General features: G+C 51.9%; 8 protein-coding genes across 8 annotated transcripts; 2 read left to right on the top strand and 6 right to left on the bottom strand.

Annotated features, from left to right (window-relative positions):
* Positions 1-382: 382 nt before the first annotated feature.
* M437DRAFT_73680 (uncharacterized protein) lies at positions 383-1,552 on the bottom strand (the record flags this gene model as incomplete). The annotated part of the gene is made up of 1 exon (XM_041026077.1): positions 383-1,552. One exon carries the CDS (start codon positions 1,550-1,552, stop codon positions 383-385), a length of 1,170 nt encoding a protein of 389 aa, XP_040881778.1.
* A 2,669-nt stretch (positions 1,553-4,221) lies between these two features.
* Positions 4,222-6,865, bottom strand: M437DRAFT_44217 (uncharacterized protein; the record flags this gene model as incomplete). The annotated part of the gene is made up of 4 exons (XM_041020874.1): positions 4,222-4,353; positions 4,408-4,869; positions 5,392-5,822; positions 5,875-6,865. The coding sequence occupies 4 exons, from the start codon at positions 6,863-6,865 to the stop codon at positions 4,222-4,224; spliced, it is 2,016 nt and encodes a 671-aa protein (XP_040881779.1).
* A 340-nt stretch (positions 6,866-7,205) lies between these two features.
* On the top strand, positions 7,206-10,148 carry M437DRAFT_44170 (WD40 repeat-like protein; the record flags this gene model as incomplete). The annotated part of the gene is made up of 3 exons (XM_041020867.1): positions 7,206-7,728; positions 7,792-8,453; positions 8,628-10,148. The coding sequence occupies 3 exons, from the start codon at positions 7,206-7,208 to the stop codon at positions 10,146-10,148; spliced, it is 2,706 nt and encodes a 901-aa protein (XP_040881780.1).
* A 433-nt stretch (positions 10,149-10,581) lies between these two features.
* Positions 10,582-11,639, bottom strand: M437DRAFT_73683 (microtubule associated protein; the record flags this gene model as incomplete). The annotated part of the gene is made up of 6 exons (XM_041026078.1): positions 10,582-10,650; positions 10,709-11,061; positions 11,126-11,326; positions 11,386-11,420; positions 11,481-11,552; positions 11,626-11,639. 6 exons carry the CDS (start codon positions 11,637-11,639, stop codon positions 10,582-10,584), a joined length of 744 nt encoding a protein of 247 aa, XP_040881781.1.
* Positions 11,640-12,377: 738 nt separating this feature from the next.
* Positions 12,378-12,724, bottom strand: M437DRAFT_44469 (small nuclear ribonucleoprotein SmF; the record flags this gene model as incomplete). Its single annotated transcript, XM_041020905.1, has 2 exons — positions 12,378-12,597; positions 12,681-12,724. Coding segments are annotated over 2 exons (264 nt in total), but the record flags the coding sequence as incomplete, so codon positions are not given.
* Positions 12,725-13,391: 667 nt separating this feature from the next.
* M437DRAFT_73684 (uncharacterized protein) lies at positions 13,392-14,761 on the bottom strand (the record flags this gene model as incomplete). The annotated part of the gene is made up of 5 exons (XM_041026079.1): positions 13,392-13,997; positions 14,054-14,271; positions 14,333-14,512; positions 14,571-14,589; positions 14,741-14,761. 5 exons carry the CDS (start codon positions 14,759-14,761, stop codon positions 13,392-13,394), a joined length of 1,044 nt encoding a protein of 347 aa, XP_040881783.1.
* Positions 14,762-15,871: 1,110 nt separating this feature from the next.
* Positions 15,872-17,383, bottom strand: M437DRAFT_73685 (uncharacterized protein; the record flags this gene model as incomplete). Its single annotated transcript, XM_041026080.1, has 4 exons — positions 15,872-16,206; positions 16,281-16,805; positions 16,876-17,092; positions 17,198-17,383. 4 exons carry the CDS (start codon positions 17,381-17,383, stop codon positions 15,872-15,874), a joined length of 1,263 nt encoding a protein of 420 aa, XP_040881784.1.
* A 1,421-nt stretch (positions 17,384-18,804) lies between these two features.
* On the top strand, positions 18,805-20,888 carry M437DRAFT_43697 (uncharacterized protein; the record flags this gene model as incomplete). Its single annotated transcript, XM_041020786.1, has 6 exons — positions 18,805-19,822; positions 19,880-20,106; positions 20,161-20,347; positions 20,398-20,452; positions 20,513-20,555; positions 20,604-20,888. Coding segments are annotated over 6 exons (1,815 nt in total), but the record flags the coding sequence as incomplete, so codon positions are not given.
* Positions 20,889-22,016: the final 1,128 nt, after the last annotated feature.

Consider the following 22,016-nt stretch of genomic DNA (forward strand, 5'->3'; position numbering starts at 1 on the left):
GCTATCGTCGTTCTCCTTGTCTCTCTCTCCTCCCCATATATGCCCATCTCGTTATTTGCATGCTCTCTCTTACTTTCATTCCTCATCACTGTCATGCTTAAACCGAAAAAAGAAAAAGAAAATGCTCGCCTTGGTAATAACAAAGACAAGAATGAGATGCCGCATCAACAAACCAACGCCACCCATGTCAATCCAGGACCTCGCCAACAGTCAGCACTTGACATTGCGTTAGCCGAGGCTGGTGCCCAGTGTCGTATCAATCATCTCAGAGGACAACAAAAAATCCTCGTACCCACGCAGGGATTTTGCAGAAACAGAAAGGCCAATCGACCGTCAAATCGAAACGAATACGAACGTCGAAACTGTGGAGTTTGGTTGTTCTTTACACCGAACCCATACGCAGGAGAGCCTCAATAGCTTCTCTTTCCTGGATAGTATGGTCGATCTCCATTGGTGTGGTGCCATGGCTGGGTGGTCTCTGGCTGACACTGCTCCTGTGTTGGGCATGGCTCATTGCTGATGGCCTTCTTGCGAATTGAGGGGTCGATCTTGTGAGGAAGGACGACCTAGCGCCACCAGCGCTTCCATATACAGATGGCGTTCGTGCGTCATGCAGAGAGCCAGAAATGCTGATGAGGTTGTAGTTCTTTCTGGCTCCAGGAGATGCCGCTGTCGAGATAGAAGCTTTGCGTAGAGCGTCCGCTCCCATTGCAGCCCAGTCCTCTTCCTCAGTTTCATCACCTTCGCTGTCTGACATTCCGGAATCGTCCTCAGACATGGCGGAAGAGGAGCCGTCGAGTGACATTTTGTCTGCCTCATTCTCTTCCATGCTCATGTTGTCCAGATGATCATCGTAGTGGGAGGCCATAGAAGACTCTGCCCAACTGTTAAGCTGCTGGTTGTCGCGAGGCTTGTACGAGCCAGGGAAACCGGATTCAGTGTACGAAGCAGCACAACTCTCGGGCTCGCTAGGTGGCGGAGACAACTTTCCATCCCGGTAGCTTGAGCTCAGATCAGGGCGTTCACCCTTGGTGTATGCATCCCATCTGCCCCATCCCACCTTTTCAAACACAACGCTGCCGTCGGCACCACCACCTGCTCGGTTTTCCAAGGCTGCTACGACCAGCCTGCGAGCCTTGGCTGGTGGTATACGCGAGAAACCAGGGACTGACTGCGTCAAGCAAGCCATGACGTGTCTGATGGCGACAGGACCATGTCCGAGCATGATGCCTGGCAAGTGATCCTTTGCGAGCATGGATGCGGTGATGGACTGCGAAGCATCCAATCCCGAGAGCGCGCCCTTGCTAAGAGGAAGAGACGGACGGGAGCCGCTCTCACCGTCGATACGAATCGGAGGCGGCGAGCGTAGACCAGCGGCAGCCTGCGCAGGCAAGCCCGGAGATACGGAGTTAGGTGGTGTAAGTGGCATTCCGATACCGTGTTTGGCAACAGCGGCGGACAAGTTGCTGACGGTCGAGTGTTTGGCCATGCCGCCAGAGTAAGATGGAGAAGCAAAAGCCATGGTGATGGCAGAAGTCGCTGGGTGAGCCATATTCGCTGAGTGTTGCTGGATGCTTCTCTGCGCCACGAGATACGAGTCAGACCGACTATACGTTGATGACGTATGGATCAAGACGAAGATGACTCGGAGCAGGAGGCAAAGGTTTGTGAAGAGCTGCTGCCTTGTATGACTTACACCGACGGTGGAACGGAGACCTCGAGAGTCTTTATGGTGTCAGGGTTGGTAAATTGCTTGGTGGTTGTGTGCGCGACTTGATTCACGTAATCTAGGTACGCGAGATACACGGCGGGGTACGCGATTGCGGACTCGATCGATGAAACAGCAGGGTTGATGGATGATTTGTGTTGTTGCGAAGAACGAGAAGATTGAAATTGTTCAGTGCGACGATAGCAGAGTCTGAGTAATTAGCGAAAGGAACAGCTTGTGTTGTCACGTAGAAGGAGCAGGGTAGTCAGCAGGAACAGGCTGCCTCATGATATGAGCGTGGTCTGTTGATTGGTTATCGCATCGAGGAAGCCACCATATGGGGTACAGCCGTAACCGCACTCGGAGTCTAACTTTGTCTATTTGTTCCATGCGCGCTGTGACTCTTCTGAGAGGCTGCAACTCGTCATCAACGTTTGGCCGTGGTTTGTCTCGCGGATGCCCAACTACCGTTCAAAGCACGCACGTGTGGTTCAGTCCTTTGGTCTATGACCTGAATCCATAGCATCCTGAGACAATCGACAGCATCCTGCTATTCCGCTCTGCCCGATGTCGCTATGCACCCAGTCGATGGGATAGAGGGGTCAACCATTATCGTGGTCTTCGGTCCACGGAGCTGCTCTCCACGATTTTGCCCGACTCCCGAAGCAAGCCCAATGCGCCTCAATTCAACGAGCTCTAGCCTCTTCATCCTTTGTCAACCTGCTGCATCCCTCCTTGGACCCCGCAGCTGCTCGCGCAGAGAAGGATCGCGCAGTCTGCGACACTTTACTGCCGAAAGGTTATCCCTTGTGCCCCTTGAAATGAGCTGAATTCAACCTGCATGAACGCTGAGAAGTTGGTAGTGCCGGTGTGTCTGGCCTAACCTGGCCGTGCTTCGAGACAACACCAACACAAGGTAGCAGAGGGAGGGAATTAATGCGTGTACACGATCACTCGATTGCCAGAGACTATCGAGCCTGTTTCTTGGCTTAAGAATGATCACAAGGCACGTCCGCGAGCCGTTTTGCCAGAATGTGTATCGCGCTGGCTTGCGACGACGACGTCCCGTGACGCTTGTGATTCTCGAACAGACAGGTAGTACCGTACCTTATCATACTTGGAAGTTGGAACTTGTTACCGCCTACGTCAAATATCCCTCCAACAGCTGAAACAGGTTTATCAAACTTTCCAGCCCTGCGATAGGTGCTGTTATCTCCTTTCTCCTAATCAGATCTTACTACCAGCAGCGGGATGAAGGTACGTCAAAGTAGCTCGATTGAACACACGGAGTGTCAACAATACAGTCCAAGTCCTCGATTTAGGTGAGGTAGACCAATATGTTACGTCTGCAAGCAATTGCGCACAGTAAGATGAAGGCGATGCGAATGGATTCGAGGCAATGTCATGTTGCGAATATCGTGACCCTGTCCGCCAAAATATCATCACTCGATGCTAGTATTCTTGAAGCACAATACATTCTGCAACCCAGGGAATGCACAGGGCTCTTTAAAGTGTCGTTCAATTCATCATTCAGTGTATATACGTGAATTGTTGGTCAAAAAACAGGTGATGCCGATAAATGAGCGTCCACTGTTGAGATTCAGCTTGGAACAACAGCAGGAGACATGGAGCATACCATCAATACAGTAACCCAGCAATAGTCTCGAGTTATCAAGCGAGCCACGGAGGATTTGCACTTAGTGCTTTTCAAAGGTCAGTACGATGTTTAAGTGTGATATCTTTCAATCTTGAACATACTCCGCAAGAAGAGCAACCGCAGTTGCTGCAACCGGAAGAGCCACAGCAGTTGGTGCAAGAGCAGGAAGGCATGTTGATTCTGCAAAACGAGATTGATAGCTTGATGAGAATATTGTTTGTCTGAATTTGAGAAAAGCAAAACATGAAAAACGGGTATACTCGTTCGTTTATATACATCATCAAATGCTCAGGCATGTGAATGGCTACGCACCAAGAGCAGCCTTCTGCCGTACTTGCTTGCAGTCTTCTTACCCCTCACGATAATGCAGCAGAAATACGAGAATTCAGGGCTAGATTGAGCGAGATGTATAACATACATTGTGCTAGATGGATGTGGCAGACGAATCGCCAGACACAGCAGCGTCACATGCGGGACCTGCCAAGCGGGACGAAGTGTGCAAGATGATGGATGTGCCAGCGCACCAAGTCGATTGGAGGATAACGACTCGACAACACTCGGCCAACATGTTACAAGTCACGAGCTTCCACGCCCCATGCATAAGTAGGGCACCCAAGACGTGACCACTTGAGGCTTGCGAATCTGCAGATCTCGGGTGACACTTCTGACCGAAACGTAGCGAGGCACTTGGTACATAACAAAGTAGGGCGAGAGACTACGCTGGGTTGTGCTGATAATTATCATTACAAAAAGCAAGAGCTGCTATTGGGTATCGAGAAGTCGTTATCGTAAAGTACACCACTCCTGGGCCGTGAGCGAATGAACCCAAGGTCTCTTTCCTAGTAATATCCCGAACTCATCCGACGATTCCATTCTTGTCCAGTCCGACCTTGAGCTTCTCGCGACAGATTGGACAATACCACTTGGCCCTCCTTCCGGGAAGCTCTGTGAGGCCGACACATTCGAGATGGAACCACTCGAGTTCACACTGCCATGTTTCAGTCAGTACACCGGCAGAAGAATGGTCGAGCATAGGACTTACGCTATCGTTGTCACAGGCAATCATGGTGCCGTGACTGACATCTCCACAAATACAATAGCGTGGCTCATCGGGGTCGATCAGCTCATCTTCGATGGCAGGAGTGGCAGTCTCTTCCTTGGCCTCTTTCTTCTTTTTCTTCGAAGCACCCTTTGGTCTGCCTACTATGACCTTTGTACCATTTTCCTCGGCTTGAAGGACCCCCTGAGGCGGCTTTCTGCGAGTAGGCCGTCTTCCGGTACTGGTTTCTGCAGGACCGGCAACGTTGCCAGGTGCAGGAGAGCGAGATTTGTTGTTCCCAGAGCTTGGTAGCGAAGCATTGGAGTTACGACGTAAGCTTTGTCGTGTGTTGGCTGGCTCTGCCGATGCAGCCTTAGTGGCGGAATGCTTGAGAGTAATCGTTGTCGGCCTCATTGCTCTTGTGCTTGCAGCTGGAGTCTGAGTGGCTGCTTCACTTGGCGCAGCCTCGAGCTCAGGCTGTGCAGAATTGCGTCGACTGCGCTGCGACCTCTGGCGTACTGAGATTCGCGGAGTAGAGGTCGCTGTCGTACCGGGAGAAGGAGCGTCTTTGACAGCAGTGACGGCACGAGTAGAAATAGTAATGGTAGGTGTGTCTGACGGTGGAGGAGGAGCAACGCTCAATTTGATCTTCTTCGGTTGTGGTGCGTTACGAGGAAGTGAAAGGACATCAGGTGATTCTGCAACAGGCTCAGATGGAGGTGGTGCTGCAGCAGGAGTGGCAGCGTCGCGTTTGCGCTTTCTGGTCGTGACCGGTTCTGTGATTGCTTCAGGTTCAGAGTTTTGAGTGGGCTCTGGCGGACTGAGATTTTTGGCAACAGGTTCGGGCTGTGCGGATACTGGAGCAACAGGCGCGTCCTTAGGTTGGACAGACTCTGGCGCAGGTGCAGACTTTTGTTTGGATTGTTTCTTTTGTTTTGGCTCAGGCTTGTCCTTTGGTTCAGCAGTGGGTACCGAATGATCAACAACTGGTGTCTGAACCACCTCTTGTTGTTCCACAGCTGGCTCTGACTGAGGCTGAGGCGGCTTAGGTGGCTCAGCTGGCCCCGTTTGCGATTGTGCTTGTGCTTGTGCTTGTGCCTGTGACTTTGGCTTTGGCTGTGGCTTTGGGGGTGATTTCTTCTCCTTGTTCTGCTCAGGAGGGGGTTGCAAACCAGCCTCCTCTTGTAGTCTTATAGCCTCTTCAGCCTTGAGCTTTTCGCGTTTGAGCTTTTTAGCTTCGTTGAGACGCATGCCACGGTTAATAAGCGCAGCATCCTGGTTGTCGTCTGGTAACTCGGGCCCAAGCATCTTAGCAGTCTCGGCCTGTTGTGCGTCGGTGATATGAATGCAAGTAGGATCAGTCCAAGTGAGAGGGTCGAATTCGTCAACAAACTCCTGACCAGAGGCTTCGGCGGCGGCTGTGGACAAGATAAGTATCGAGTAGAGGCTTATGACAAGCATAGAACGTACCTTTGGCTTCCTCCATGGCAGTTATACCTCTGCCGAGGTTCTTCAGCTCACGATTCCTCATAGCAGGTGAAGGGAGCCAGATTGCATTCTTCTTCATCCTCTTGCGCAGCGTGGCCATCTCGTACTCGGTCAGTCTCTTCCATGGCAACCACTTGCTACCAGGAACTGCATCTGGAGGCGGAGCGGTCAGAGCCATCAATGCGTTCGAAGTGCTGATGCCCGCGACGGCCGAGTGTGCATTTGTGCCAGAAGAGCCAGGCAGGCGCACACGAGGGGGTTTCTGTGTAGCTTCTTTGGGCTCTGTGGCGGACTTGGGGAGCTTTGGAGTTTTGGGAAGCCTTCCAACAGCTTTGTTGGGATTGCGAGATTTATCATGATTGGGGGAGCGAGGTGGAGGAGAAGGAGAGGGCGAGAAGTCGGATGGCGGAGGAGAGTCTGGATTCGGAGGTGGCAGAACCTCGCCAGGGACGACGATTTTTTGAGCTCTTACGCGTGGGGCGGTACCAGTGCGGTGCTGAGCAGTGCGCTTTTCGGCCTGTTGTTGTGCTTGGGCGTTCCTTCTCAGCTGGGGAGAGGTCAGGCCAGGCTCGGGAGTGGCATCGCGTTCGGGTGGGAGAGGCAGAGCTTTCAGTTTCCTCTGAACAAGCTGCAGCTTTGTCGCATCTTTGACGACTGTTTCTTCGAGACGGATGGCTTCAGCAGCCGACATGCGCTTGCATCTCTCCAGAGAGTCGTAAGCACGGCTGATGTCCCGTCGCAACTGAACGGGATCAGGCGCGTCTGTCGCATTCGCGGTGGCTTGTGGAAGGTTGCTGTATTTGGACAGAAGGCTGTGAATCTCGAGCTGAAGGTCGTCGGCCTTGCGGTTCAGGCTCTGGATGAGGAACAGACTGCGCGTTACCGTCGAGGGAAGGTGCTCGCTGTATGTGAGGAAGTCGCTGAGAGTGGCTTGAACATCGGGATCGATCTGTCGGCCCGAGTCCAGGTCCATGGCCATATCAAGATGGAGCATCTCGGTGCTCATGTTTGCGCCGGCGCATTTGAAGCCTCACGAAACTTCCAGGTTGGTGGTTTGGTTGTTGAGTTTCGTGGACGACGTGGACGCGCATCGCGTCGACAAGCATCACTGCAGGGCTCAGGAGCTTCCCCACAATCTTGCCTTGTCTTGGCATTCACATGCCGCTCGGGCGCCTTCCATCCATGCTCCTCCATCAACTTGGTCAGTCTAGTTACTTGATTTAACAACAGAACATTTGGCCAACACCAACCAGTCAATTACGCAAAGAAGACGCTTGTATGTAGATGCACAAACGGTGACCTCTTCTATCTCAATGGAAGCTGCCATTCGCTGGTCTCCTCTCTCGACTCCTGATGAAGCCCGCTTTCTGCTGGCCGATGTCGCCGGCAATGCTCTCACACTCTATCAGACCCAGTCTTTGAAGAGACATGGCGTTCAGTATAAGCCCATAGCTCGCCGTGAGAAAGTCAACAATTTCACTGCTTTCGACTGGTCAAGGACCGATGACTCTCTTGTAGCTCTGGGCTTATCATCAGGCAATGCTGAGCTATATAGATTTGATGATTCTGCTTCGTCCGATCCTGTCGCCCTCTTCAATATCAAGACCCAGCGAAGATGCAACACCATTGCTTTCAACACTCAGAACCTGCTTGCCGTTGGTCTAGATCGAGTTAGACACGATAATTGTCTGACTGTCTATGACATTCAATCTAAGGAGGCATATTCCAGACTATGTGTCTCTGAAGCCGTCACCAGTCTTCGCTTCTTTCCCAACCATCCGCAACAGATGCTCGCTGCTGTATCGCGTCAGACCATTCGATTATACGATCTGAGAGGTAAGCTTCTGCACCAACCAGCACAGCATCTAGTCCTCATACATAGACTAATCTTTCGAATAGACTCGTCAACCACAACTGCAGGATTGGGAAACTGCGGTGTCACCAAGCTGGTCAACAATATTGCTATCGATCCTCTGGACGAAAACTACTTCGCTTCGGGTGGCTCTACAGGCGATCCGTCCGTGACTGTTTGGGACAAGCGCTATCTTTCTCGCTCAAATAGCGCGACAGGACCCGATGCTATTAACAATGGAGCAGTCCTTGATCTTCGTCCAGCAACAGACAACAGCCAGACCACTAGCGTCTGGAGCATCAGGTACTCTGGCCAGAAAAGAGGTCGTTTCTGCGTCTTGTCCAGCACGGGAGAAGTCAAGTTGTACGATACAGCGCAGCATAAAGTGCACTCGAAGTTGCGGCCAGCATCAGTGAACTACTACGGGGGCAATCCCTGGACACAACCTCACTATGTCGCACGTACGCACAGTCTACGAGAACCAGAAAGCAGCCCTCGCAAGGACAGAACATCAAATAAAGTCATTGCATTTGACTGGATCTCTACAGACGATCGAGGCTCTCAAGCAATCTTGGCCTTGCATCCGAATCGTGACGTCGATCTGATATATACTCCTAGTCCCAGTCATGTTGACATTACTGGACGAGGCGATCTGTCTATCTGTAACACGGCCTTGTCACTATACGAACCGAAAGACCAATATCCATCTGTCGCCCAAGAAGTTAGAGCATTGCGTAAAGCTTCTGAGAGTGCGGGCTCAAAGCAGGAAGAGCATTATACGTCCAAGATCCCCACTTTAGCCTCTGGACCAGCTCAACTGGACCATCGTAATCTCAAGTCATTAAACGGATCAACCAAAGCCTTCGCTGCTAGGACCGAGGAGTGGCTGGACGATAGCATGAGCAAGGCACCTCATATTGTTCGCAACGAGAGGGTTGTGGATCTGTTGGCTCTTTCCAATGTTTCGCGAAGGCGTTGTCAAGAAGGCTACCTCTTCGATCCTACACGGAATATTGAGATTGTCGCCGAAGACTCAACTTTGGTCAAGCTATGGGGAACCATCAAAAGATTCGAAGACCTGGCCCAGGACGGTGGCATGGCGTCGGAGACCCTTGACTTGAGCTACCTTGGCGTGAGCAATATTTGGGAGAGCAAATTAGGCAATGGACCAAACAGGGTAACGTCTGCCCATAATGTCGTGCCAGAACAATTTGAAGATGTGGTACGGGATATTCTCGAACGTCACAGTCTACCAGAATTCATGGGAGTACGAACAGAGAAACCGGACCAACGACAACTCTGCCTGGCTTTGTGTGGATGGAACTTCTCGCACGAGCACACGAAGGAGCGGTGCGACTACCTTGTCAAGAAGCAGCGTTACTACGAAGCCGTGGCCACTGCCATGTTTAGGGGACGTCGGTCGATCGCTCTGGAGATTCTACGTGACTTGATTCGAGAACGGACGATCCAAAACATTGGGTTAGGAGCCTTGATAGCATCAGACTCGCTGAATGACGAGCAGCGAGAAATGTGCCGCTGGATGGAGGAAGACGCAACAGATCCATACCTACGCTCCCTACTAACATACTTGGCCAGCAACGACTGGCTTGACGTAGTTCACAAACTCGACGCAGACATCAAACTTTCAGATCGTGTAGGTATTGCGATTAAACACCTCAGCGACAGCCAAATCTCGACCTTCTTATCTCAAACGAGCACTTCTCTGGTCAACACCGGAAATGTAGAAGGTATCCTTCTCACAGGCCTATCAGAGAAGTCCATGGAACTCTTCCAATCGTACATCCGCCGGACCTCTGATCTTCAAACCGCAGTGCTAGCCACAGCCTTCACAAACCCCCTCTACGTCGACGATCCTCGCTGGGAAATGTGGAAAGAGACATATTTCCTGCACATGCAGTCCTGGCGCGCCTTTATCGAGCGTACGAAGTTCAGCATGCAGCACACTCGCCGCGCCGTAACTAGCAAGGGCAAGAAGCTCATTCAGCCTCCACCGAGACAACTGGCGCTTCGGTGTGCACACTGCCAGCACTCACTAGCCAAGGAAGACCATAATACTCACACTCATGGCAACAGCACAGCTGCCAAGGGAGCAGCCCAACCAGCACGGATTGCAGGTCCAGCTGCAAGTGCAGGGACGGTTTGCCCACGCTGTGGTCGCCATCTGCCGCGCTGTTGTCTGTGCATGCAGTGGTTGGGTACACCCGAGCCTATGCGCGCAAAAGAAGTCCAGAGTGGTGAGAAGGAAACAGATGTGCTGAGCAAGTTCATCACCTTCTGTGCTAGCTGTACGCATGGGTTCCATGCTCATCATGCGCGTACCTGGTTTGCCAGGCACGCCATGTGTCCAGTGCCGGATTGTCGATGTCTGTGTGGATTGAAGTGAGTAACTCGGGGCACAAATGATAGGATCTCAGGTTAGAGTTGTGTCCATCATCAAGTACACTGTGATGAGAACAAACAGAAAACGTAAAGGGGCAAAAGAGATTCAGCTCCATTCTTCTCGTTCAATCTACTACATGCGCTCCTCTCTTGTTATGCTAGAATTCGACGATAAGGTTTATCTTTTGAGAGAAAAAGAAAAGAGGTGAAAAACTGGCAAAGTGTATTCTCTCGTTGAATGTTCTTCCTTCAACGAGTCACAAAGCCTTTTGTCTATCCACAGACCTGCTGTATTCGTCGATTTGGTGAACCCAACGGGAGAATTGGGAAAGGTTGACGAAAGTATTGGCGTTATTGCATGACAGAAGCATGAGTCTAAGGCGATCATGCATTCATTTGGGGGGTTGTTGTGTTGAGCATCCGAGGTTTGACATGACTTAGAAAGTCTCCTCCTCGATCAACTCGCCCTCCTCATCCTCGGCCTCGGCAGGGATCTCAAAGCCCTCCTACAGCATGTCAGTCAGCTTCGTGTTCATCCGTCTGAACAATAGAAAGGAAACGCACCTCAGTCGAGTAGAGAATAGTCTGTATTTGCTTCAGAAGACCACCCTCATCCTTCTCAAGCTCGGGCTCGGCCTCCATAGCACCCTGGACGAGCAGTTCGATATCCCGGAGCTTGCTGAAGTAGAAGTCGCGCTCGCGTTCCAGACCCTGAACAGTCTCCTTAAGTGCGTTGTTCTCCTGTGTCAAAGCGGCGGTCTGAGCACTTCCTGCACCTCCCAGAGGAGTGCGTGTTCTGGCGCCAGAGGTTGCAGCGACTGCGGGTGCGCGCCTTGTAGTAGATGCTCTGGGTGTGGGTGCAGGAGCTGAGCCAACAGCTTGTCCTTTTCTGCGAGCAAGAGCATCATAGTCACCACCTATAGTTGCGGAATATCAGTATATGTTTGGCTGTGTGTTCATAAAGAAGCAAGGCAGGCGTACCAGGGTAGTGCTGGTCCCAGAAGCGCTTTGTCCATTGCAGGAACTCCAGGTTGTCCTGCATCTTGCATTTGACTAGCATCTCGACGGGAATGGGACGGTCGATGTGGTGCTTGCGGAAGGCATTGCTGAGAATCTTGAAGTTGTCGAGGTAGGCATAATCGGCGGTTGCGTTAAACTTGACACGGGACATGGGCAAGTCGACTGGCGAGTGGCTTGTCAGTTGAGTCAAGGAGTGAAAGGGAGATGGCGAGAGTGCGTACGGAAGATACTGTCGTAGATTGCGCAGAAGGGCGCACTAGATGGTTGGTTAGCATGGGCAGATGAAAGAGAGAAAGAGAGATGATAGTGAGCGTACCCAGTACCGCATTGCTCGACACGGGTGAGGTTGAGCTGGCAGAGGCTGTTGAGCCATTGCAGGAGTTCTTGTCTGCAGCAGCGAGCCAAGTTAGCGGTGGGATGCACCTCCCCTGATGTGTGCCGGCTGGCGCAGATGCACATGCCTGGATTCACCCATGTTGGCCGTTGTATGCTTCCTCTTTTGTAAATGTTTGTCTGGTGGTACGAGAGATGGCGGAGGCGAGACGAGAGTGGGAGCCGAGGGAGGTTGCAAGATTGCGAGATTGTATGCGGATAAAGACAGGAAATGTCAATCTTCAAAGTGTCCAACTAGCACAAGCCGGGTGTTTGGTTGACGCCGAAAACATCACGCCCAAAACAACCCGCCCCGCTTCATGACCGCCCGCCAAGCCAACATCATTTCACTATATCAACTCTGCATGTGAATACGCCATTACATGGTTTGCCTTATCTGCCATATACACCTACCGAGGCTTCTTTCTGTCAAGTTGGCCTTTGAGAATATCAAACACATGTCTCTTGAACACTTCAGATAAAGCAAGTTGTGACGACTCAGAAATGCAAGGCTTTTGGTATTCTGCAGTAGTTCCATATCCGCCTATGCCATGCCCGTGTCTAGCTTCCTTTGCTAGACTACAAAATTTCTTTTCCTCAAGCGCCCTGAACGCCTGAGCTAAAGTCTGATAGCATTATTCCATCTTTGCCTTACCATAATACTCTGGTCGTTCATGTTGAAAAGGCAGCATGCGATTGTGTCAACACAGTCCAGTGAGTGAAGTCAGCCAGCTAGGCATTTCGCATGCTCAATGCAGCAGCTTCATCATTGTGAGCAGCCCTGCCGAGCTCATAGGTTCGTCTGTCCTCATGCGTCTTGTTTCTTGTTCGGAACCCTCCCTCAACTCATCTCCACATCCTCCTTCTTTGATTTGTTATTCGCCGAGATCCAGAGAACGTTGTTGCATCTGATGAGGACCTGACCAAGACTGCCGCCAGACTTTCCATCAATCCATTCCTCGGCGTTGGAAAGCTGAATGTTCATGTACGAGTCGACCGAGACGAGCAGACCAGTGTACTCCTGGCCCCACTTCAGGCGGATGCGAACTTCGTCATTGACGCTGTGAAGGAGCTGTGTTAGCTTGGTCGGCGCAGAGAAGATAGCGAGCGCGAAGGAAATCAAGGCGGTAGCGGGTAGACGAACAGTGACTGCAGCATAGGCCGCGGGTTCAAGGGCACGAACTGCAAATGAATTAGTATATGACTCCAGAAACATTGCGCGACGCGACTTGGCTCACACTCATGATGATTGTGGAATGTGGTTGACTTGTGATGATATATGCAATATCAATGTCGCGCTTTCAGATGATCGAGCTGCGCTCAGGCTGTCGCGAGCTTGGCCCTTCTCCAGCTCACGGCGAATCCCGCTGCAAGGTACGACTTCGTCTACTCGCTAACTCAACTGCAAGCAATCCATGAGCCAGTTTTCAGAGGTCGAGTAGCAATGCAATTGGTGGCTAAACTACTTTCTTACCAGCCTTCTGACAGAGCAAACAGATTTTGCAGAGGGACGCCCAGTAAGAATGCAACAAGAACATAACTTTCAACCACCAGGAACATACTAGACTACGAAAGAGCACGTAAACATGTCAAATCACTTGCAACTAATCAGATCCGGTGAAACGAAAAGAGGTTAACTTTCAAAAATTGCAATTTTGCTTCGCACGGTAGACGACTTAGTTGTTGATGACAGTAGTACATGCGTTGCGTTCAGCACGCTTGGAGCAAGGGCATATGATTCCACCACAGAGATTCATTGACCGTTCCCCTTTCCAGATCCTTGCCATGACTGCTTTTATGTGTTGAGGGCCGATATGCAGCAACGGCCTTGCTCTCTTCAAGGGGTTGAGCTGATTTAAGCACCGAGGCTAGGGAAGTCCGAGGAGCTGCTGACGTTGACGGGAGCAGCACGGGGAGCACGAGGAGCGCTGTCACGGGGGGCACCGCCTCTAGGGGCACCGCCACGAGGACCACCACGGCCGCCGCGAGGGCCACCACGAGGACGGTCACCACCACGGCCACCACGACCGCCGCGGAATCCAGAGTCCTGGGATTGGGACTGGTCCTCCTTCCAGGCCTGGTCAATGTCGAGGATGTTCTTGTCCTTGCGCTCCTTCTGCTTCTTGGCCTTGGCGGCGGAGGGGGCGACGTAGTTCTCGTTGGCGTCACGCTCGAAGGCCTTGCCCTCGGGGAACTTCTTGGAGGCACCCTCGTTGGCCTTGCGGGCCTCGAAGGTGTTGTTAAGAGCGGCCTTCTTCTCAAGCTGCTCGGCAAGGTACTGCTCGTAGGACTTGACGTTGTCCTCCTCGGCAGGGGTCTCGGGCTCAGCGACGGTGGCATCGGCGACGATACCCTCCTTAGCCTCCTCGGCCTTGGCGTCAGCAAGAGCGGCCTTCTCGTCGTTCAGCTCGGCATCACCAGTCTCGTGGCCCCAGGCAGCACCGGCCTGCTTGGCGTGGTCCTGAAATGTGTTGTCAGAGCTAGGTTTCATGATATGCGCAGCCAGTCCAAACTCACGTTGTTACCGGCGTGTCCAGTGCGGTCGTGCTTGTCGTCACGGGCAGTGCGGGTGCCTCTAACACCACCACGGGCACCACGGGGTCCACGGCCTCTGCCACCAATGTCACGGTGCTCGTTGACGTCTCTGGTGCGGTTGGGGTGACGGTCCTGGCGGACACCGTCATCGGTAGGCTTAGCTCTGTTGTTCAAAGCACCTGCGCCCTTATCACGGAATGCTGCAGCGAAATGGTGTCAGTGGGTGAGGTTGTGGGCGAGGGTTCGACAGGCATAGTTTACCCTGCTCAGAGCCAGTGAAGACGGCGTGACGTCCACCGCGGCCACCGGCAGCGGGTCTGGGAGTGTCGTTGGAGGGACCCTCAGCACCAGCGTTGCGCTTGCCGGCGCGCTGGACGGGCTTGTCGATGATCTTGGTAGGAGGCTCAGGCTCTCTGTTGGGGTCGAGCTCCGGGTCGTTGCCTGGTTAAGTTCGTTGTTAGAAGGCTCGTCAGGTGACCATGTTGCGATTTTGCGATACCCAGAAGCTCGTAAAGGTTCTGCACGCAGGAATTGGGTCAGCATGAGTGCATTGCGATGAAAATTACGAAAAAGGCGTGTGTCGAGCTCTGGCGAGCTACATTCGATTTCTGGTGCAATTGCCGACTTGCGCGCAATTTGCGGATCGAGGGATTGTGGTGGCAGACGTACCTTGCTTGCCACAGAAGCCATTTTTTTGTCTTGATCTGTCTCTGTGTGGTGAGCGATATCAGACTCCCCGTCGCTGAGAGAGCAGAGATGGATGCGTTCGAAAAGTGTGGCCCGTGCTCTCTCGCTGGCTGCTCTTTTCTGGCTTTGTGTGGGCTCTCGCGTAAACCTGTGAAGGCTTTCATCATGACTTCAGAGGGTTTTAGGCTCACTTTGATCTGCGACCACTCGCGTCTTCTTGCATTTCTGCAGCATACCGAGTATATCAAATGCATGTATGATCTTGATGATCAGACATAGCCAGGCGATTTTGCATAGGGCACTGCTCTTGCAAACTCCAGGTCGGATTACAGGGAGTCATATCTAAACCTCAACCCCGCGGTCGCCTGTCTCACTACATACCAAGCCCCTCTTCTCGATCAAGACATGAATTGCACCAGCCAGCTCGAAACTGCATTCTACAACCTACCCGTATACTAAAGACTTATGCTAGTAGCTAAAGGCTGTCAACCCCACCATCGGACTCTCCATCACGACAAGTTGTAATGACACATGGACTATCATAATGCACTAGGTTTCGCTAGCTTGAAGCGTGACCATGAAGACAGCCCCGACGAATGTGCTTTCTTTGGATACCACTTGTTTTTATCAATCGTCGTGCAGTCACACAGCTACATCGTAACCAGTTGAGCACACAGGGAGGCAGCTTGAGATATGCACATACTGGTTGCCTTCTTCGAAAGCTCAGTATTGCAATGACTTGATTATTGGTTACAGTAGTCATGAACGCATGTATCAGAGCATTTCCACAACTGACCAGTCGCTGAACCATAGGGATGCTGAGCAGAGTCGTGGTTCTGCCCAGCTGCAGCTTCTTTGCGCCCAAACACCTTTGCTATGCCGCAGTAACAAGAAATTAACCACCACCTCTCAAAACAACAACTTTTTTATATGAACATTTATGTTCATCCTTCCCATATTTCATACACCATGACTTTTCTTTTTCGTGATTGTTCGCGACGCATCGCATGATGACCTGAGTGCAATAAGGTCGCCCAGAAATCCACCAGCCAGAATAGAAGCACCCCAGATCAAATCGGTCCGTATCCTCCTTTGTGTGAATAGCTCGACATTCTACCTCTGTGGTGGGTGTTGAAAGCCATAGTCGGTCGAGAAATGCATGCTTGCTGACAAGCCAAACGGATCCGCATCAAGCATCGGGTCGTAGGGGTCGAAGATTTGGTTCATTCCCGGGATCTGTCCCTCGCCTGGGTGGGCTCGGTCGTGATCTTGGTTGCTGCTCTTAGCAGGCCCGTGGTGTTCGGCGTGTTGTGCAGCGTGTTGTCCCTGGTAGGGATTCGAGGAAGGGCATTGCGGTGGCTCGGCGGCTTGGACGGGGGTTTGTTCGTTCACTTCGGATTCGGTTTCGAGCATCGACGAGGATGTTGGTTGGGAGTCGTACTCCTGATCTGTACTCACGAGATTAACCTAGGACGACAAAGTTCTATCGAGCAAGCCCGAAAGAGGGATCGGGACCACTTGCCCAGCTGTTCAATGTGTTTTTGGAATGGCGATGGATAGAATGCCGATGCATTGCCTGCTACTCCACTGGTCGATTCGGACATGCTAGATACTCCGTTGGGAGCCGAGAAGGCAGGACCCCGGTGCTGAGGTGGGTGCTGCATGACATAGCGCGAACGGGGTGGCTGACCCACTCCATACTGTTGCTGTTGACCTCCAGTGATTACTGATGCTGGTGGGGTCATAGCTCCGGGTTGCATAGCAGCAGGTGACTGAGTAGACAAGGCTGTAGGTGAGGACGCATGTGATGACGGAGTGGGATGACCCTGAGGGGAACGAGCAGAAAAGGAAAGATCTGGTTGCGCTGCCGCGCCAGGTCCGATCCGTGGAGGGTAGACCTGGCCGGAACGTCTTGCATGCTGTCGGTTCAGTGCTGTGCGTTGCAGAGGAGCAGCTGCCATTGACGACGGAGCATGGTGGGGGATATACGAGTGTCCGAGAGCAGGACTGCCCGTTTTCATCTGCAACTCGGCCTGCACATCAATGCCTGGACAATGGTCAGCTGGATCGACGACAGGATGGGGTCCCAGCGATGGCCCAGGTAGTTAATAACGAACCCTTCTCCAACAAGATTCTCTCAAGAAGCGAATTCTTGTAACGGAGCATGAGACATTCATCAGCCGCACTACGGTGACTTTGCTGCAAAGTCTGCAGTGTCTCTTCATGGTGCTTGATGGTGGTCTCGAGTTGCTTGATGTATTCGGTGCGCCTCTCTCGGAATGCAGCCTGAGCTTGCCTATTCCTTTGCTTCCGCTCCTCGGATGTGGCATAGATCTTTGGCTGGGTTAGCAAGGCCATGACGTGTGACGGTTACAAGATGCTACGAGTCTATCTCCAACAAACGTCTGAGATGAGATATGGGAATGTGTCACGACGTACAGGTTTGCGGCCTCCTTTGCGCTTCTGCGGCTGGGCCTGGTCTTGTACTATCTCAGTGGTGGAAGGCTCGGGAGTCGACTCGAGCGAGCTCGGAGTGGCCTCTTGCCCGGCATCGCCATTGTCTCTGATAGCGCTGGCTACGTCGGAAGCAGCCATTTGTGTGGTGCTGTGGTTGTTATCTCCCATCTGCAGGTACCCCTCTGGCCGAGCTGGAGATACCCCTCAGATAGCGCAGGCGGGATGCGGAGATAGCAGTGCAATAGGTCGAAAGGCGGGGAGACGTAAAAAGGCGTGTCAAAGATTGCTAATCGTGGGAGATAAGCTTGCAAGGCATGTGCGAAAAGTGAGCGACAATTGGTGAGGTAAGTAGTTGGGTAATGGAAACGGCAGGTGGTAAGAGGGAATTAAGCAAGCCCATAGAATAAGAAAATTCTGTCAGTCTCCGCACTTGCAACTTGCCCTCGTCTGGCACGTCATGCGCTGAGGAGTGAACGGTCGCCCGGCTCCGGTCCTCTCTGCGCCCTGTCACCTTAGCAGCAGGTGATGAGAAGGAGGGGCCCACGGTCTCTTGTCGGCGCTGTCCGGTTCGAAGGGAGCTGGCAGCCACTTCGGCGGCCATGTGGCATCGCAAAAGTCCCACGATTGGGAGCTGCTTCAAAAGCCGCGGGATCCCCCTCACTCGCGCACGCCTTTTTTGCAGCGAAGAAGCGATCTGAGGTTGCATCGAACCTGCAGAACATCGGAAAAAGCTGCTTCTTTGAGCCTAGTCGATCCGACGCATCTTCTAGGGTAGCTTGGCAACAACTTTAAATCTCCGCGGACTTGAGACACCACTCACACACCGGTCCCATGGTCTCTTCTGTCTCAGGGACATTGATCATGAAGCTTGAAACAAGGCCACCTCCATCTCTGACAGCATAGCGCATGAGGAGAGCAGCCAGACACAATCTACGATATCAAATGTACTGATGGGTGCGAGGCTTGTCAAGCAGTGAAGTCGCTGGCTTCGAACCACATGACCTTGCGGAATTGGCAATTTGACGAAATTGAATATTACCGACCACTCACTTGGGTAGTTGGCAAGTCGCATGAATTGTTGCGAGAGCACCTGAGGTGAGGACACAAGAGAGAATCGCTGCATGAACTAGTGTTACTTCGTAATTGCCTTCTAAGGCAGGCATTCCGAGGACGAGAACGTGAAGTGTCACAGTTCGCTGAATGCAACAGCCGCCAGAATCATGGCACAAGCAATCACGACAAGGAATTCGCTCCTTCCACAATCATTGTAAGTGATGAAGCCAAGGCTGCATTCTTTCCATCAGCCTTTGATGACCACCATCTCTTTTGAATGCATATTCAGTGGTATCAACCATTTTCAGCATCTTGCTGCAGGCCTTTCGTTTGAACATCTTGAAAACACTGCAGCTTCTTTTCTATACTCTTTCCTCATACCGATATCATAGAAACAGCGGGTGACTTATACCACTCCTCTTCCTTGAGCGCACTTGAATGTGGTAATGGATGGAGGACAACGTGATAAAGCAAAGAAGCCAGTCTTTACCATCGAACGAGGACATACACCTGGCCACCAAGGATGGCCATCTGGCATGCGACCTCTTTCGGACATTCGAGAACTTACTGAGCCCAGTCTAGTCGATGCTTTGGAGAAAAGACCGACAACAAGCGTCCATCGTCAACACAGCGCTAGAATAAGTCGGCAGAGTTCGCTTAGGAGAGGCCCCTCATTAAGGCGTGCCGGCTCGGTCAGGATCATTGAACCAATTGGAAGCTCCAGCTCTAGTTATAAAGATGACTTGGTTGCATCCGAGTCAACTATCGACACACCAGAAAGCCTGCGCGACGGCTCTAGCCTATACGGCATACCCATCTCAAGCATACCTGCTCGCCAGTCCTCAACCACTCGTGACCGTCAAAAACATCACCGGAGTACCACCTCGAGATCGTCTCCCACATCCGTTCAACGAACTGCCAATCGAACCATTCCTTATCGCGGGCCAACGCATTCGCCTGTCAAGCAGGTTAGAGCCCGCTTGGATGCCGTTGGATCTGATACATCGAGACGAACACCGTCCGCTACCTTCATTCGAAACCCTGTTCCCCGAGATATCCTCGAATTTCCTACTCATCGCCATCCTCGCATTGGTGTTGATCTACAGATAGCAGCCCCACTGTTTGTTGGTGGAGGAACTGTCGAGGGCTTCGTGAGAGTCATTATTGACGAAGCAGATAAGTCACGCACCAAGAAGAGTCTCACTCTCGGTAGAATAGCAGTCGATCTCGTTGGGACCGAAGAAACATCGAGCAATCGCAAGGCAATTTTTTTGTCGCTGGGAACAGAGTTAATTGACTCGACTCATCCACCACCTCGCAACATGATCGAACCGCAGGACTTCCCGGACGCCGATTGTTTCTGGTCTCTAGTACCTTCGTTCACCAGCCTGCCATTTGTCATCAGTCTACCTCTGGATACAGGGCCGCCACCTTTCCACTCGAAGCACGCTCGTATTCGATTCGTCCTTTGTGCTACCATTCTGATCAAAGATGGAGGCCGGCAGTACTTGGTTCGGTGCTCTGAGGACATAGCTGTGTTGCCTACATATGACCGTATGTCTGTCAGTTAGAACAAACTCTGTAGAACAATCGCTAATGGCCCAGTTACAGCAGAGAAGGCTTTGAGATCACTGCCGAGTCCACTGACCGCGTCCGACGAGCAATCTTTTTCACGATCTGGACTCCTCGAGACAGCCAAGATGACTGCGGGTCTACATCGACAAGTTTGGGTGAGCGGTAGCAGCATCTTTGTCGATATCCACATTGCCAATGGTAGTCGCAAGACCATCAAAAAGCTTGATTTGAGTCTAGAAAGGGACATACTGTGCTATAGACACGTAGGTCGCGTCCCCCATCACTCATCCATCGCTCGTGGCTAATCAATGACAAAGGCAGCAGCAGCTACCTTGGAACAGTCTGCTAGCCAAGCAAGAATATTTGAGAGCAATGAGCGATCAATATTAAGCAAGCACAGCATGAAGCAAGGTGCCAATGGCTGGACCGGCGTCGAAGCATACGGATCCATCACAAGAACATGCGACCTTGAGATCCCACGAGGGCATGCCACTGTGAAATGTGGTATGTCTATCTATCAATTTCTTGGTTTGACAAGCTCTAACATCCACCAGGCAATTTCTTTGAAGTACGATATTTCCTCAATGTCACTGTTGGAGGGTCTCGCACGTAAGTGATATGCATCTCGACACTGTGATCTGCTCCGAAACTAAGAAAAAATTTCCACAGAAAAATATTGTCTGTTCAGCTTCCCATTATCGTCATTCACATGGTAAGCAAACCACCACGATAACTTGCACAAGATCTCACATGGAAGCAGAATTCATTAGATGTCCTGCCAAACTCTGTGGCTCAGGTTGCTGCAGCGATCGAGGAGAAACGCACACATCATCGCAGCCACAAGCGTGTCACATCCCAGGCCTCTACTCAAGTTGCTCAAAGTTCAGCTTCGCCGGGGCGAGTGGCTGCTGCTGCCATGACGCGCCCATCCAGACTGCAGGGTCGCGCCTTCGCCGCACCACGACAACAGTCTCTTGAGCGTTTGCGTGCTTCAGCGGCAGATCTCCGACAACTCGAAGAAGCTCTGGAATCTTCACCAAGAAAACATTACATTTCGAAGCAGCCTGGCGAAAGTAAGCAACCTCGGCGCAGCAAGTCTGTTGGGAAAGAGAACGTAAGGCCAGGTAATACAAGGATCGTGTCACGACCAGCGCGAGAAGTTCACAAACAACCAAGCAATCTGGCCATGGGCGGCATCAGCGTCGGAAGCTACACCATATTCAACCGAAACCATTACGACAGCAACAGCGCCAGTTCCGACACTGGACATGGCATCATGGAATTTATCACACCTCCATCCAAGCGCAGGGAGAAATTCTTTTCGTCGCCAGTCAAGATAGAAGGCAAGGGCATAGGCTCGGCTCTCAAACATGCCCGCAGCATCGATAGCTTCCGCAGCCACAAATCCGCGACGGACCGATGGCGAGATCATTTTGGCAAGGAAAAGGATGGCCCTCCAGCCCGAGCTGCTCCTACTCCACCGTTGAATTCGCCCACAGGAAGCAGGCCTAGGGTACAGCAGCAGCACTCATCTGTGCCGTTCATGCTAGGGTCGACGGCTGGACCACCTCCAAGACCACTGCGAAATTCGTTCGACCATGAGTTGCAAGTGCAGCGAGATGAGCACATAAGGCTACCTGACAAAAGCAGATTCGAGTTCAAGGCCGTGACCAAGAAAAACAGTACATTTGGATTGAAGAGTTGGCTCGGTGAGAGACTCGGTCGGTCGAGTCGGTAGAAGATAACAATCAGATCAGGAAGGACAAGCTCAGCAGTCGGGGGCGTCCATATGAGAACAGGAATAGCAAGACAGGCTTGATCAATGACATGACTATAGTCACATCTACTGTATTAGCAATCTTCTCGCACAGCGATACGGATTTTGCAACGGCATGAGTACACTCGGCGCAAAGCAGCAAGTCCAGTAGGAAGAAGTAGGAGGACAAGACGGGAACATCTCAATCAATTCGCATTGCTTGAAGTGTAGAAAATCGCTCCGCTTCCCATGCTTGCAGTAAAACGAATGTAAAACATATCCACCCAATAGACCCCTATCCCATACCCCAAACAACGCCTTTTCTCATCAGAACCTGTACTCCTGATGAGATGTCCAACTGAGGACAGATACAAAACGCCTCTGGGCGTCAAACAAAATTACAGTGATGTCTGAACC

Source organism: Aureobasidium melanogenum (genome assembly GCF_000721775.1).
Source record: "Aureobasidium melanogenum CBS 110374 unplaced genomic scaffold scaffold_5, whole genome shotgun sequence".
Classification (NCBI taxonomy): Eukaryota; Fungi; Ascomycota; class Dothideomycetes; order Dothideales; family Saccotheciaceae; genus Aureobasidium; species Aureobasidium melanogenum.